Here is an 18,100-nt window from a genome sequence, read left to right as displayed (position 1 = left end):
TCTGTAGGTCTGTCGTCAGTCTGGAACGTCCCCCCTCGTCCTCTGTAGGTCTGTCGTCTGTCTGTGACGTCCCCCCTCGTCCTCTCTAGGTTTGTCGTCAGTTTGTGACGTCCCCCCTCGTCCTCTGTAGGTCTGTCATCAGTCTGTGACGTCCCCCCTCGTCCTCTGTAGGTCTGTCGTCAGTCTGTGACGTCCCCCCTCGTCCTCTGTAGGTCTGTCGTCTGTCTGTGACGTCCCCCCTCGTCCTCTGTAGGTCTGTTGTCAGTCTGTGACGTCCCCCCTCGTCCTCTGTAGGTCTGTCATCAGTCTGTGATGTCCCCCCTCGTCCTCTGTAGGTCTGTTGTCAGTCTGTGACGTCCCCCCTCGTCCTCTGTAGGTCTGTCATCAGTCTGTGATGTCCCCCCTCGTCCTCTGTAGGTCTGTCGTCAGTCTGTGATGTATTACAGACACCCTAAAACATCTGTGTGAGTACAGAGTGTATTCATGTACTATAGACTGGTAATATAAACAATAGAGAGGACGATGAAAAAGTTTGTTTTTTTATTTTGACAGACTGTCCACAATAAAGTTATCATAACAAAAAGAGATTCAGCTAATGAATTAAATATGCAGTTATTATTTATTCCCACTTTAAAACAATCCATTTTTTGACAAAGACAGCAAATATCAATATTTGTTCAAGATTCCTTGAATAGTTACACATCAACTTTCTAAATTTGTGTTGCTTAACAATGCAGTGGAACTCCGCTTCTTAGTTCAGGGTTTATCAAGTTAGATCGTTTATCAAATTGGAATTTGAAAGCAAGAAACCAACTTGTATAGAATAGACATGGTTTTTAAGTTGTCCAAAGATGCCATGATTCGGTATCGCATTATAAAATTCTGACAAAAACATAATGAAACCCCATGCATATTCAGTGTTGATTAAGATAATTGCCCTATAATCAGCAGTGAACACCTGGACTGCCCCAGGCTGTTGGTGTGAATTTTCTGGTCTTTCAGGGGATTAGTGACACCTGGCTGTTCTCACTGAGATATATCTAACTGGATCAATACAGGTTAATACCTAGTATAGAACAATTAAATAGTATTTATTTATAGACTGTACTTGATTAATCTCCATAAGATTTACTTTAATGGACAGCTCCTGTATCAAGCATAATTTTGACAAATAAATTGAAACTATAGGCACATGATCACACAATAAACAAACATCGATGAGCAGTGTTATGACAAAAATAGTACTAAATATGAAGAGTTGTCATTAACAAGGATGTTTTGTTTATCAAATGTAACTTTATAATTATTGTATTAGATCCATATTGTTAGGTACATTGTTGTGATGTTCATTCAGACTAACCGCATATGATGGAATATTATGAACTCTGAATCCATGGTTTAAAACTACTTTTAAAAGTATTTGTAAACAAACTATAAAGATAGAAATGGACTACAATTCATTTTATTGAACTTTAATACTTTGCTATGCCTATTTTTATGAAAAATGTATGTTTTATATTTGTACAACGTTATTAAGTAGCATTTCGGAGTTAAATGCGCTAACTTAGATAAGCCTTTATGACGTTATCAGTTTGGAAGGTTACTACATCATCAAAATAACCATTGTAAATAAAAGCTTCAATTAACACATCGGAGCTTCAAAGGATTATCACAGAGAAAACAGTATATGTTATATTATATATATATTTATATGATATATACATTATATTGTATATGTATAATATATGGATATTTCACTGATGTGCTTTCAGGACAACCGTAATGACTACTTTTGCTGGTTGTGTCATAAAGAAGGAACCGTGATTTGTTGTGAACTGTGTCCCAGAGTGTACCATACCAAGTGTCTGGAGGTCAGCGGGGACCTTCCCAAGGACTGGGTGTGTCCAGAGTGTGAGGTAGGTCAACAGGGACCATACCAAGTGTCTGAAGGTCAATCCAAGGACTGGGTGTGTCCGGAGTGTGAGGTAGGTCAACAGGGACCATACCAAGTGTCTGAAGGTCAATCCAAGGACTGGGTGTGTCCAGAGTGTGAGGTAGGTCAACAGGGACCATACCAAGTGTCTGAAGGTCAATCCAAGGACTGGGTGTGTCTGGAGTGTGAGGTAGGTCAACAGGGACCATACCAAATGTCTGAAGGTCAATCCAAGGACTGGGTGTGTCTGGAGTGTGAGGTAGGTCAACAGGGACCATACCAAGTGTCTGAAGGTCAATCCAAGGACTGGGTGTGTCTGGAGTGTGAGGTACATGTAGGTCAACTGGGACCTCCCCAAGGACTGAATGTTTGGGACAAGAGTGACCAATCTTCAGACAGCTTATAGATTATTACCTTGTGATGATCTCACGGATTTAATGAGAGATCTCAGGATATTGGTGACTCGTTGATTTCTATGTGTCTCATCAATTACTGTTCAGCAAATTTTTTGTCATGATTTATACAACTTCATTGATAAAATTCTTATGAAATAAAGGAATGAAGTAAGTAAACACAAAAGTTGTATTTTTTTAATAAAAGTGTTATGAAGAGCCTGACATTATGAAGGTAAAATTGCACGGTAAGGGACTCCATAGAATGAGATGTTTTGATAGCAATAATCATTCACTTTTGCCTTATTCGTTACAGAAAATAATGCGAGCAGAGTGTGTGGATACAAGGTCAAAGGCCATGTCCATGATTACCGTGGATACGCTGTGTACGCTCCTCAAGTACGCCCTAGAGAGGATGAAACATCAAGGGGTAAGTTCACAATCCATGTAGGCAGTCGATTTTCAGCTCGCAATCAATGTAGGCAGTTAGTCGATTTTCAGCTTGCAATTGATATAGGCTTTTAGTTTAAATCAGCTTGTAATCAGTATAGGTTGTTAGTTGATATCAGCTTGTTATTGATGTAGGCTGTTTGTCAATTTTCAGCTTGTAATCAATGTAGGCAGTCGATTTTCAGCTTGCATTTGATGTAGGCTTTTAGTCGATATCAGCTTTTATTATATACCCATCAATGTTTTGTGTTTTGATACTGTGGATTTCACAGAGTGTGATCACCACACTGGTTTTCTGATTCCGTATCAGTATCCTCTGAAACTGATGATGTCACAATGCATCAACGCACATTTTTTGTGGAAAATATTGACCGTGTCACAAACAGAACTGCATACACAAAATATAATTTCACTGTATGTCTGTTTTTGATAATTTAGATTACATTTACTATCTTATAAATGTGGATTTAAAAATGTATAAGGGGGTATATGATAAATTTATCATTACTACAGTAACTTGATTCAAAGAGCTGGCTCACGTCTCGTTGACAGGGGCGGATCATCAGATCAAACTCTGTCTCGCGTGATCTGATGATCCGCGCCTGTCAAGTTGATGTGATCCAACTCTTCAGATCAAGTTACTGTTATAATGATATATATATATGTAATCGATGTAGGTTGTTGGTCGATATCAGCTTGTAATCGATGTAGTTTGTTGGTCGATATCAGCTTGTAATCAATGTAGGTTGTTGGTCGATATCAGCTTGTAATCGATGTAGTTTGTTGGTCGATATCAGCTTGTAATCAATGTAGGTTGTTGGTCGATATCAGCTTGTAATCGATGTAGGTTGTTAGTCGATATCAGCTTGTAATCGATGTAGGTTGTTAGTCGATATCAGCTTGTAATCGATGTAGGTTGTTAGTCGATATCAGCTTGTAATCGATGTAGGTTGTTGGTCGATATCAGCTTGTAATCGATGTAGGTTGTTAGTCGATATCAGATTGTAATCCATGTAGGTTGTTAGTCGATATCAACTTGTAATCCATGTAGGTTGTTGGTCGATATCAACTTGTAATCGATGTAAGTTGTTAATTGATATCAGCTTGTAAATGATGTAGGTTGTTGGTCGATAATATCAGCTTGTAATCGATGTAGGTTGTTGGTCGATATCAGCTTGTAATCGATGTAGGTTGTTAGTCGATATCAGCTTGTAATCGATGTAGGTTGTTGTTAAGTTGTTAGTCGATATCAGCTTGTAATCGATGTAAGTTGTTAGTCGATATCAGCTTGTAATCGATGTATGTTGTTAGTCGATATCAGCTTGTAATCGATGTAAGTTGTTAGTCGATATCAGCTTGTAATCAATGTAGGTTGTTAGTCGATATTAGCTTGTAATCGATGTAGGTTGTTGGTCTATATCAGCTTGTAATCGATGTTAGTTTTTAATTGATATCATCTTGTAATTGATGTAGGTTGTTAGTCGATATCAGCTTGTAATCGATGTTGGTTTTTAATTGATATCATCTTGTAATTGATAGTCCTCTTTTGCAATTAAACACAGTTGTTCTACATGTATATTTATGTAACATACCACAAATTAAATCCCCTTGAATGTGGAATCCTTCTGAAACCGATGAAACAAGGCTGAGGCTTAGTCAGGGTTCGTGTACTTCATCCCAGGTTAACCTCATATAGAGCAGGACACATATCTTACATGCACACAAGCACACACGCACACAAAAGTATTATAGAGCAGGACTGAGACAATGCAGATGAAATGGACACATGAAACATCAAGTGTGGAGATGGATTAGCAGTCTAACTCATCTGACCGCTTCACCATGAAACTTCACGTACACCAAGCAAATGAGAAACTAGTTTTCAGGGTCCATATGATAATAATGCTTTTACTTGTTTTCAATGCATATATTTGTTGCAGAGTGACCCCTTCACCACCCCAGTGGACCTTCAAGCAGTCCCATACTACACGGACTATATTTTCAATCCCATGGACCTGACCCAGTTGGAAAAAGTAGGTCATCTTTTCAAAGCTTCAACAAGTAAAAATTTTATGAGTATTTCGTGATCAACTTCATCAACATTGAGAAATGTGTGTGTAATGACTCGTTACTATGGTGTATATTTTCCTTTCTCCACAATGTGTGTTCTGGTGGTGTATTGTAGAATATTAAGAGGAAGATGTACGGATGCACTGAGGCCTTACTAGCAGATGCCAAGTGGGTCCTGCACAACTGTATCATTTTCAATGGATGTCAGTACTATTTAGACCACATGGTATTTTTCGAGACAGCTATTTTTGAGACAGTTAATTAATCATTATTGTCAAGTTTGATGCCTCAATTGTTTGTTTTTAAAAGATTTTTTTATGATGTTTTAGATAATTGTAATGCAATATAACAGTAAGAAAAAGAAAAAATCACAGATTTCATGGAATAATGCGTACTTGATCTGTGTGTTTTGTTTACATACTTGATCTGTGTGTTTTGTTTACATACTTGATCTGTGTGTTTTGTTTACATACTTGATCTGTGTGTTTTGTTTACACAGCGGCCCATAAATTAACTGCCAGTGCCAAAATGATCATCAAAATTTGTAAACATGAGGTAAGATTATGGTCTCTTAAAGTGAGTGACTGTAAGATTACATTTAAAAGTAATGGACAAAAGACTTCAGCACATGCATGATGTTAATTTAGTGTGTTGTGTATTTATCATAGAGACATTCTTTTTTAAATATTTTCTGCTTGTTTATCACTTTGGACATTTACAAAATTATTCACAAAAAGCTTATTTGAATGTCAGAGAGTAAAAAAAAATTAACGAACATTTCTTGTAGATGAATGAGATTGAGTTGTGCCCGGACTGTTATCTGAACTCCTGTATACGTAAAAATGATGAGTGGTTCAGCGAAACCTGTGTAAGTTTTCTTAGATCACAGTTTGAATTCACCTACATGAAGTCTGAACTTATTCTGTACTTCTAATGGTGACAACCCAGTTATGAAATTTTTAGACCCAGTCTAATACCATACATGCCAACTTTTAAAAATCCCCATGGGGGATTTTGTGCGCGACGACCTTTTTTCAAAGCTCAAAATTCACGACGTTTTAGCATGAAAATAAATATTTGTCCTTTCAAATAAAATATCAATCAAATCATTGTTAATGTATCATATATTAACACAACATCAAATGTGTTTGACCATTAACTATATAAAAAAAAACTTTGAAAGATATACATAAATATTTTATTAAAATCATCTATTCAGCAAAAAATCTTCTCCAACAAGTCACATACATATTATCAAATAATATTTAAGGTTGCATCCTTTTACACCATACAATAAACATTAGCCGGACTATATATCAAAATTTAAATTAAAGCACATGCATTTAGGTACGACTGCAAAGGCGATCTTGCTTGTCTGTAAACATGGGCTTGCAGAGACTGGTGGAATAATCTGCATTGCAACCAGAAAAGGAGTGATCTGCCCTGCTATGAAGTTTGCGAACAAAACCTTTGCACCCATGACATCTGAAATAATTACCAGGAAAAAAACACATCAAAATATTCCGTTTTACTTGTAAATTAAGGCTACTTGCTAAATATAAAATTCAGTACAGACTTGTGCGAATTACGCATCACAAAGTATATTTAATGAATACTACACTATATAGACTATATAATACATCGCTATAGACGGATAAATTTGGATAGCCTATATTATTATAGTTGGAAAAAATATATATTTGACGTACCTTATTGCAAATTTTGGATGCTGTCAGCGAGAGGCGGAATGTCCGATTGTTTGGTGGTGACACTATCATCGTTGTCATTCACGTTTGTGTAAAGGATATGTCAATTTGAAATCCGTCTTCCTGATTAATTACTATCAAAACATGCTTCGTACTGTCCAATAAACACCCCGACACAGGCAGACCAACCCGACACAGGTAAACAGCAATGGCTGACTATTGTCCCGATTTCTGATTGGCCAGTTCAGAAATGACGCGGGATTTCCAATTCTGGTTGCAAATGGGGTTTTGTTGTCGTAAAATGGGAGATATTTTTAGAAAATCGGGATATTTTTGCAATCCCGATCGGGATATCGGGATTTGCCTTTTCAGTTGCTTCAAATCGGGAAAATCCCGCAGAAATCGGGAAAGTTGGCATGTATGTAATACCCAGGCCAGGATTTCTCTAAAAAACTAAAGTTGAAATATGGACTTCAGTCAGAGATTTTACTTATATTTTCACTGCTCAAAAAAAAAGGAAACTTAAAGGTTTGCATTTTTTTGTTGAGAAATCCAAGCCAAGCTATTAAAGAAATCCAAGCTAAGCTATTAAAGAAATCCAAGCTAAGCTATTAAAGAAATCCAAGCTAAGCTATTAAAGCCTTGAGCTCAATCTTTGTTGTGATTCTTCTGAGGACAAGTTTTAAAAATGTTACATTTTTATCCATTTATGAATGATGCTGTTGTTACTTGGGTACACATTGCAGCCCATAGGCCTCTAGTCTTCACGATTGGTTGCAGTATGTTTACAATATTGGCTACAGTATGTTAAAGGTATCCATTGCAGAATAAAAAAATTACAAGCTTTCATCTGCATTTCAGAGAACTCCGCACACCTTAGTATGGGCCAAGCTGAAAGGTTACCCATTCTGGCCAGCCAAAGTGAGTGTCGTGTCCTGCATGTATCTCAGTCCACTCTGAAAGTTTGCATATTTCAATTCTGGGGGTCAGATAAAAAAAGAAATGATTAATTTGAACGTATTGTACACCCCTAACCAGAGATCTTATTGTGCAGAAAGAAAAAAGTAAACTGTAATGTGCTGTTAACATAGTAGTGATATGTTGTTGTGGCAACTCATCAACATAAGCCTTAGATAGGAATTTCTATAGTTGGATATATCTAATGTCTCTCAAAATTTATGTCTATCTTTCCACATCTACAAAGTCTTACCTGTTCAATTCAGTATATACTAGCCGTGGTAGCTCAGTGGCGGATCATTCACTTCGTAACTGGGAGGTTGGGAACTTATGCCATGGCCGCGTCAAACCTAAGATATAAGTAGAGGTGGTGACTGATCCTTCGCCAAACACTCAGCATTTAGAAGTGAGAATAACAGGTCTTTCGTATATGGCCCTATATACAAAGGTCCCATGTCGCTACAGGCATTGGCACGATAAAGATCCCTCACTGCTAAAGCCCTGAGTGCTAAGCATAGGTCTAAATTTGTGGTACTTCACCTACAGCTGATGACGTCTCATTATTAGTGACAAATTCTCAAAAGGACATTAAAAGCAAGCAAACGAACAAAATCAGTGTTACTATCAGTGTATGTATACCAGTATTCTGGACATGTAAGTTAAGGCTAAAGTATAGGTGTTTCTATGCAAATGAGATGATTAAAATGTGGTAAAGCATCCCAGCATGTTCCATTATTGGTTATATGTGACATGCATTTTGTAGTTTTGACTAGAACGTCACATTATCACGTCATTTATTGCTTAAAATGAAGAAATCCCGTTGGGATCCAGGTTAAAATAGGTTCTCAATACCCCTTACTTGTCTTAAGAGGCGACTAAATGGGGCAGTCCTTTGGATGAGACTGCAAAATCCGAGGTCACAGCAGGTGTGGCACGATAAAGGTCCCTCCCTGCTCAAAGGCCGTAAGCGCCGAGCATAGGCCTAAATTTTGCAGCCCTTCACTGGCAATAGTGACTCTCTATTTGAGTAAAAAATTCTCGAAAGGGACGTTACAATATACAATCGATCAATCATTATAACAGAGAAAAACAGCTTCAGGGCAAGGCATACACTAAAATAGATTGAGACAATATCACAATGAGAAAGAGCAGAATTGTATCCATGATATCTATATTGCTGCTAAATGTTACCCGTTCATTGTGTAAATGATGATTAAAATATTTCAAGGGTGATAATAGACAAAATACACAGACCTGTATCATTTATTTAAAATAATGATCGTTTGCTTTTCCACTAGATCGATTTTGTGTAAATTTCATTGTCACATCATTGCATTATGTGATGTAGTGCAATTTTAAAGTCTTTCGGAATCTGTGTTGTCCTTGAATTGAGAGTGATATTTATTGATTCTCAACTGCTATAGAAAGTCCTAAAATTGACTTTAACTGACATGTGTGTAACTTGAAATACATGTATGAGGTTGTCAGTACGTTTATGATAACAATGGTAGAGAACTGACTTAATGTGGAGAGTGCTGTAGTATGTTATTATACGTGTCGCTAAATCAGGCCATACATTCATTGTGTGTACATCCATCAGTTTTCTTGTTTTTGTTAGGTTATGAGATATGAGACAACTAATGCAAGTATTTCATCTTTTAAACATTTTCTTTCATTGTTGATCATTTTCATATTTCTTTCTTTTTTTTTATACAGCTCACCTGATGAGCTCACCTGACCAAAGTTTGTCATTCGTCTGCTTGTCGGTCAAATCTTCATGTTCTATATATAACTTTAGCAACAAAATATTATTTACAGTATATTGAAGATAATGTGATTTTTTAAAGCTAATGTGACATTGCAATATTTCCAAATTGTGCCCCTTGAAGAAGCCTAAACTTTAAGGACAAAGGATACCCCCAAACAAGTTTGGTCATAGAATTTTGTAAAACTACTGGTAAATGTTTTAATATTGCTAAAATCCTGTATTTACCACAAATTTTTTTTATGAAACCATCATTATTTTTGCATTATTCACAAATCTTTATGTGGAAAATTCAATGGAAAAACAATACTCATAAATTGAAATCCTTCAAAAACTGTCGTTTTATTGGTGCTGTATTAATGACCGATTTACATTGTTATTTGATCTAATGATGGAAAATCTCGTGTAAACACAGCAAAATCCTATTCATCTGATGAGTCCAAAATCTTGGTTATCATACATGTGTAACTTTAAGGTTTTTTTCTTTGTAAGACTGGAAAGAGCATTGTGGAGTGTAATTTCTAAATGACAAGTCAGGATCTCAGATTTTTATTTTGATTGTAATGCATATAGGGAAACTGAACCATCTCTAATAAACTGAAACAAATGACATTTCGAAGCAAAACCAGTTAAACAGAATTAAGATGACTAAATTCAGACCAGAATAGTGTCGTTTTAGGGTGATTGATTCATATTTATGTTAACGTCTGGTCATTTTGTTGCACAGTGTTTTGATGTGTGAAAGACACCTGATTAAAACACAATTGTATAATCTAACAACAGCGTTTGTGTATTTTTCTAATGAATTGTTCAATTTTCTCTTTCTGTATTACATCTATACAAAGATTTGCAAGTAATACATATTGCTTCTGTTATGCAATTTGAACATATGGAAACAATCTTTTTTGACCATACTTATAAGTATTACCCATTTCAATGAAGTTGTATGCCCAGTGTTTTTATGCTTGTACTTCTTTCAAACCAAACATTGCTTGATAGTGTTTAATTGCATTATAGCTATAAATATGATTTTTAAAGTTTTCAGCTTAACACAGAGAAAGAGGGGCAAATAAAATCTTCCTGCGCCTCTTCTGCTGTCTATTACACGAGTTACAAACGGGTATACATGCCATCTTCCATCTGTTTTTTAAACCCCCCCCCCTTTCCTTCTTTCTGGAATGTTTTGTCTGTCAGTTCCCCATTATATCAATTGTCTGACAGCAGAGGGCAGTAGCTGATAGTGACGTGGCCTACTACGTCAGATACCCACAGCTGATCGCCATCTTCTACTCGTCACGTGATGAGTAGAAGACGAGATCAGCCATGGGTATCCGGTGAAGCCTGCCCTATTACTTTGTGACTATTTTTACGTCAGGCATGTACATCCTTGTGACAATATATGTACCTCTCAGTTGATACTAAAATGAATGATGCTTTGCATAATTATTGCAAGCCAACTTTTATTTGCAAATTGCTGATTGGAAAACCTTTGTTTTCTCCGAATCGCTGATTGTAAAGGTTGTGTTTTCTCTGAATCGCTGATTGTAAAGGTTGTATTTTCTCCGAATCACTGATTGTAAAAGGTTGTGTTTTCTACGAATTACTGATTGTAAAATGTTGTGTTTTCTACAAATCGCTGATTGTAAAATGTTGTGTTTTCTACGAATCGCTGATTGTAAAAGGCTTTGATGTCTTTGATACGCTGATTGGAAAGGTTTTCTTATTTGGGAATCGCTGATTGTAAAAGGCTTTCATGACAAATATTATTCACAAGTCAAACTATACACATGCATAATAACAGAATGATTTGTTTAAGACAACTAGTATTTGAGAGAAACGATTGCTTGCAAATCTCACAAATATTTGTAGCATGTGGCTAGAAGTCTGCTATAAGTTATGTCTGAATTATGGGACCTCCATTCTTGGCTTTGCATGTCTATAATCTTTTTATTTCCAGTTCATAATTTGAATCATCAAATTTGGTACAGTGTATATACAATATGTTTCTGATTTACACTGAAATCTTTTAGGATCATTATAGATCTGTCGAATGAGACTGTCAAGGTTCAAAATAAGGTAGTGATGACCTATTATACAAAAATTTGGGATTACAGGGCTGTTGATGACATGTATAACATACTGTTACGTCTGTAAAACACATTTTGCAGAATGATCACAATACACAGTGATCAATATCATAACTCCCACAAAGAATTTAAGAGTTTGGCAAACACGGACTCCTAGACACTCTGGAAGTGGAATCAGGTGCCTAGGAGGAGTGAGCATTTCCTGTTGACTGGTCACACCTGGTGTGAGCCCTATATCTTGATCTGGTAAATGGAGTAATTCGTAGTCAGAATTCGTATGTAAAGAACAGAATAACAATTGGTATGAAACACATCATACAATATCAAATTGGGAGTTGGATGTTTAGGATAACAGAAGCTATTTATAGAACAATGCTTCTCTCTACCCTTATGCTGCACTTCATTCTTTTAATCATTAATTTTGATCCTAATTAGGATGTATATGTATAGATACACATTTCACTACACATATTTATCTTGTGTGTACCTCACTGACTCGCACTCAGGATCGCCCTGCTTAGTCCTTGCATTGATCACCATGTCCCTCACTCTTTACATATGAATATAGAATTTATGGTAACTATCATGCCAAATTTTATACAAATTCTCAAATTTTTAAAATGAATGTAAGCTTTCAAGAGATAGAATTTAAACATTTTTTCTTATCTTAGTACTTACATTTCCTGTCATAATGCTTACATCATTCTTACATCTTCCATCATTGCTTGGCCTGATTTTGGACGACACACCCTCAGTTTGAATTTAGATGAAGGATTTTGATTAAAATCTAGTTTGATAAAATGACAAGTTCCTTGCATTAATTATGTGTAGATTGTCGGTTAGAATGTTGGCGTTTTTTTTTTTTTTTAATTATGTGTAGATTATTGTGTCGCCTGCGTTACACGCAGTGGCGACATATAGGGATCACTATCTGGCGTCGTCGTCGTCACAAAAAATTTCTGTCACAGTTTTCTCAAGAACCACATGGGGCAACTCCCTGATATTTGGCACAGAGCATCAGTGTGGCCAACTGTATTGTGTAAGACATTTTCGAATCTGTCGCTTATCAACTTCCTGTTTGCCGGGACTTAGAATTTTTTACAGCAAAAAAATTTCTGTCACACTTTTATCAAGAACCACATGGGGCAACTCCCTGATATTTGGCACAGAACATCAGTGTGGCCAACTGTATTGTGTAAGACATTTTCGAATCTGTCGCTTATCAACTTCCTGTTTGCCGGGACTTAGAATTTTTTACGTGATATATTACATATAGAATGAACTAGCAGGCGACACATGTCTTCCGGGGAAGACTTAATACTGCGTTGGTCAGCATGTTGGTTCTTTTTATTTGCAGGCTTTAAGAGAAGTGGATGGACAGGTTGATGTCAGATTCTTTGGAGCACATGACAGGTTGGTTTTCCTGGCTTTGGTAGTCCCTAGTATGTTATCCAACCCCCAGAGTTTTAGAGCCATACTCTTAGATTGGCTTTGTGTTTATTCAAAATAATATTAATTCAAAAGTAAGGGTAGTGTATGTAAATTTATAAGACTGGGTATTTGTTATGAACACCATACACAATCATACTACTCTATCAGTGGTTGTGTGACATTTATAGTCGGTTAAAATGCTTATTTTCCATTTTGCCATTTTATCAATGTTGTTGTTACATTTAGAGCAAGTCAGTGTTTATTTTATTTCAGATCCTGGGTTCCAACCTCTCAGGTTTTTATGCTATCCAAAGATATTCCCACCCCCGCGAAAAACAAAAAAGGTGGATTTGAGTACGCCATGGAGGAAACGGATCTTCATATTAAGAAAATCAGGTCAGACATGCCTCGCTTCTTTTGAGTATTTAGTACTGAATGTAAAATGATTTTGGTTGTTGCAAGATTTCTGTTTAATTGGCTACTGAAATAGTGCAAGTCCTCCATTAGCAAAGGGAGAGAGGAAGTCCTTTAGATGAAATTGTTTTGAATTTTAAAAAAAAAATACAGTTGAACTTCAGTATCTTGAACACTGATATCTTGAATACCATGGATGTGTCAGAAGGGATTCGGAAGTCCCAACCAATTATTCTATAAGTATTTTACCCTCAATATCTCGAATCCTCAGTTATCTCGAAGTTTATTCTCAGTCCCATTTAATTCGAGATTACAAGGTTTGACTGTATATTAGAATCAACCAGTTAATTTTTTGCACCATCGTTTTAATGTTATTCTATAAATTCTGTTTAGAGAGAAGTTTGGTCGATTTGACTATGCTCCATTCAGAACACCATATGACAAAAACCATATATACTTCCACAACAAGATGAAGATTCCAGCGAAAACTGTTGTCAAAAAGTCCTCCAAATCTGTTTTCTCAGCCGCCTCAAACAAATCTGCTTCTCCAATAAAAATGGTGATCAGTCGCCAAATGTCGGACAGTAAAGGAAATGACAAGCAGTCGTTGGTGATGAAACGTGCCTCGGCCGTCAGGAACAAGTACAGCAGTATTATCACAACTCGACGGGGAATCATCGAACCTACACTGGTAGCAAAGGCCGATGTACCACCAGGTGTCTTTTCTGTTAGTTCACCAGAACTTAGAAATAGTGAGATTAAATCAGAAAATACTGCAAATATTACAACAGCTAAACCCATCGGAGTAAACCGCAAGAGTGATATTGTGGATAAGATTCAGAGTAAGATTGAAGCCATGAGTGAAGGTGATGAGGAAGAATCTAAAGAGGAACCTGAGCTCAGCTCTGTCACTGATCCCTCCACCGTTAAAAATAGTGCTAGTGGTAGTAAGGAAGGTGATATTGGGGACAGGACTCGAAGTGATGTTCAGAAGATGGAGGAGGAGAGTGAAATAAGTGAAACTGAACATGACTCTATTCTTGATCCATCTACTGGACAAATTATATGTAGTGCTGAATCTCAAGACATGGACGTGAAGAATCAGAAAGACGATAAAGATTTTGTCGAAAAAAAGACTCCTGAAGGAAATCAAGAGGAGGACTCAAAAAATGTGAAAGAAGAGGAAGGAAGTCCATTTTCTAAGTCCAAAGTTTCAGATGCTTCTCCATCAAAGAAAGAATATCTGGCAAAACTTCAGAAAACAATTCAGACTTGTAAAGACAAACTGGGGATTTCTGGGGACAGTCTGGAGGAACAAGATGAAGAACATTCCTCCCAGGAGGAAAGTGAGGAGGAGGAGGAGGAAGTGGAGGAAAAGAATAAAGAAGTGGATACAGAGGAGGATTCCCAAGAGTTGTCAGAGGAAAGCAAGTCATCAGACGAGAGCAAGGCATTAGAGGAAAGCAAGTCCTCAGAGGACATCATGTTATTAGATGAAAACAAGCCATTAGATGAAAACAAATCATTGGAGGAAAGCAAGTCATTAGATGAGAGCAAGTCATCAGAGGACATCAAGTCATCAGATGAGAGCAAGCTATTAGAGGACAGCAAGTCATCAGATGAGAGCAAGTCATTAGATGAGAGCAAGTCATCAGATGAGGGCAAACTTTTAGAGGATAGCAAGTCATCAGATGAGAGCAAGTCATTAGATGAGAGCAAGTCATCAGATGAGAACAAGTCATTAGATGAGAGCAAGTCCTCAGAGGAGAGCACAGACCAGGAACATGTTTGTAGCAGCAGCACTGATGTAAGTACAAACAACAAGAAAAGGGAGAAAAACATATTTGAGTTGATGGAAACTGAATCAGTCCCTGAAAGTGAGTGTGACAAAACCACAACAACCAAAGTTAGTGAAGATCATAGAACTACAACAACTAAAGTTAGTGAAAATGACAAAACCACAACTGAGAATACTATTGATAATCAATCTTTAGCCAAAGTGGCAGACACAACCAACAGTGCTGAAAGGGAAGTATTGGAGGGAGCGATGGAAAACAAGGGTGAACAAACCACAGAAACGGTGAGAGGTAATGTGTTGGAGGAAGACTTGATAAACATTCCCGACACAACAGAGATGGAGGCTGAAGATACTGACACGCCACTGCAAATGGAAGTGGAGAGCGAGGAACCTGAAAAAGAGGTGGAGAAATCTACAGAGAATGTGGGAAAGGAAGAGGGTCAAAAGGGTGTGACCTCAACAAAGGTCACACTCTCCAAATCGTCAGAGGGAGGAGTGTCACCAAAGGGGAAGGACCGATCTGGCATTGTGTACCGACAGACAAACAAGTAAGTTACTCTATACTGTGTTAAATCATTGTGTACAGACAGACAAACAAGTAAGTTACTCTATACTGTGTTAAATCATTATGTACAGACAAACAAGTAAGTTACTCTATACTGTGTTAAATCATTGTGTACAGACAGACAAACAAGTAAGTTACTCTATACTGTGTTAAATCATTGTGTACAGACAGACAAACAAGTAAGTTACTCTATACTGTGTTAAATCATTGTGTACAGACAGACAAACAAGTTAGATACTCTATACTGTGTTAAATCATTGTGTACAGACAGACAAACAAGTAAGTTACTCTATACTGTGTTAAATCATTGTGTACAGACAGACAAACAAGTAAGATACTCTATACTGTGTTAAATCATTGTTTACAGACAGACAAACAAGTAAGATACTCTATACTGTGTTAAATCATTGTGTACAGACAAACAAGTAAGTTACTCTATACTGTGTTAAATCATTGTGTACAGACAGACAAACAAGTAAGTTACTCTATACTGTGTTAAATCATTGTGTACAGACAGACAAACAAGTTAGATACTCTATACTGTGCTAAATCATTGTGTACAGACAAACAAGTAAGTTACTCTATACTGTGTTAAATCATTGTGTACAGACAGATAAACAAGTAAGATACTCTATACTGTGTTAAATCATTGTGTACAGACAGACAAACAAGTAAGTTACTCTATACTGTGTTAAATCATTGTGTACAGACAGACAAACAAGTTAGATACTCTATACTGTGTTAAATCATTGTGTACAGACAGACAAACAAGTAAGATACTCTATACTGTGTTAAATCATTGTGTACAGACAAACAAGTAAGTTACTCTATACTGTGTTAAATCATTGTGTACAGACAGACAAACAAGTAAGATACTCTATACTGTGTTAAATCATTGTGTACAGACAGACAAACAAGTAAGTTACTCTATACTGTGTTAAATCATTGTATACAGACAGACAAACAAGTTAGATACTGTATACTGTGTTAAATCATTGTGTACAGACAGACAAACAAGTAAGTTACTCTATACTGTGTTAAATCATTGTGTACAGACAGACAAACAAGTAAGTTACTCTATACTGTGTTAAATCATTGTATACAGACAAACAAGTAAGATACTCTATACTGTGTTAAATCATTGTGTACAGACAGACAAACAAGTAAGTTACTCTATACTGTGTTAAATCATTGTGTACAGACAGACAAACAAGTAAGTTACTCTATACTGTGTTAAATCATTGTGTACAGACAGACAAACAAGTAAGTTACTCTATACTGTGTTAAATCATTGTGTACAGACAGACAAACAAGTAAGATACTCTATACTGTGCTAAATCATTGTGTACAGACAGACAAACAAGTAAGATACTCTATACTGTGTTAAATCATTGTGTACAGACAGACAAACAAGTAAGTTACTCTATACTGTGTTAAATCATTGTGTACAGACAGACAAACAAGTAAGATACTCTATACTGTGTTAAATCATTGTTTACAGACAGACAAACAAGTAAGATACTCTATACTGTGTTAAATCATTGTGTACAGACAGACAAACAAGTAAGTTACTCTATACTGTGTTAAATCATTGTGTACAGACAGACAAACAAGTAAGATACTCTATACTGTGTTAAATCATTGTGTACAGACAAACAAGTAAGATACTCTATACTGTGTTAAATCATTGTGTACAGACAAACAAGTAAGATACTCTATACTGTGTTAAATCATTGTATACAGACAGACAAACAAGTAAGATACTCTATACTGTGTTAAATCATTGTGTACAGACAGACAAACAAGTAAGTTACTCTATACTGTGTTAAATCATTGTGTACAGACAGACAAACAAGTAAGATACTCTATACTGTGTTAAATCATTGTGTACAGAAAGACAAACAAGTAAGTTACTCTATACTGTGTTAAATCATTGTGTACAGACAGACAAACAAGTAAGATACTCTATACTGTGTTAAATCATTGTATACAGACAGACAAACAAGTAAGTTACTCTATACTGTGTTAAATCATTGTGTACAGACAGACAAACAAGTAAGATACTCTATACTGTGCTAAATCATTGTGTACAGACAGACAAACAAGTAAGATACTCTATACTGTGTTAAATCATTGTGTACAGACAGACAAACAAGTAAGATACTCTATACTGTGCTAAATCATTGTGTACAGACAAACAAGTAAGTTACTCTATACTGTGTTAAATCATTGTGTACAGACAGACAAACAAGTAAGATACTCTATACTGTGTTAAATCATTGTGTACAGACAGACAAACAAGTAAGTTACTCTATACTGTGTTAAATCATTGTGTACAGACAGACAAACAAGTAAGTTACTCTATACTGTGCTAAATCATTGTGTACAGACAGACAAACAAGTAAGTTACTCTATACTGTGTTAAATCATTGTGTACAGACAGACAAACAAGTAAGATACTCTATACTGTGTTAAATCATTGTATACAGACAGACAAACAAGTAAGATACTCTATACTGTGTTAAATCATTG

The 18,100-nt window shown here is 36.3% G+C and overlaps 1 protein-coding gene across 12 annotated transcripts in view; it reads left to right on the top strand.

The window, feature by feature from the left end:
- LOC125645420 (MYND-type zinc finger-containing chromatin reader ZMYND8-like) overlaps positions 1 to 18,100 on the top strand; it is a 51,025-nt gene that overhangs the window by 16,272 nt on the left and 16,653 nt on the right. For 7 of the 12 annotated variants that reach the window (XM_056142216.1, XM_056142217.1, XM_056142219.1 and 4 more), the window contains 11 exons: positions 1,773 to 1,916; positions 2,642 to 2,755; positions 4,716 to 4,808; positions 4,961 to 5,048; positions 5,345 to 5,400; positions 5,633 to 5,713; positions 7,413 to 7,472; positions 9,127 to 9,150; positions 12,718 to 12,773; positions 13,065 to 13,187; positions 13,599 to 15,551. In XM_056142216.1, the coding sequence (XP_055998191.1) occupies positions 1,773 to 1,916; positions 2,642 to 2,755; positions 4,716 to 4,808; positions 4,961 to 5,048; positions 5,345 to 5,400; positions 5,633 to 5,713; positions 7,413 to 7,472; positions 9,127 to 9,150; positions 12,718 to 12,773; positions 13,065 to 13,187; positions 13,599 to 15,551 (2,792 nt within the window). Of the gene's footprint in view, positions 1 to 1,772; positions 1,917 to 2,641; positions 2,756 to 4,715; positions 4,809 to 4,960; positions 5,072 to 5,344; positions 5,401 to 5,632; positions 5,714 to 7,412; positions 7,473 to 9,126; positions 9,151 to 12,717; positions 12,774 to 13,064; positions 13,188 to 13,598; positions 15,552 to 18,100 lie in introns of those variants that run through there. The other 5 variants (XM_056142222.1, XM_056142224.1, XM_056142223.1 and 2 more) reach the window with 2 other exon arrangements.

The sequence above is a fragment of the Ostrea edulis genome, chromosome 6, assembly GCF_947568905.1.
Source record: "Ostrea edulis chromosome 6, xbOstEdul1.1, whole genome shotgun sequence".
Classification (NCBI taxonomy): domain Eukaryota; kingdom Metazoa; phylum Mollusca; class Bivalvia; order Ostreida; family Ostreidae; genus Ostrea; species Ostrea edulis.
This window is presented reverse-complemented; position numbering and strand designations above follow the sequence as displayed.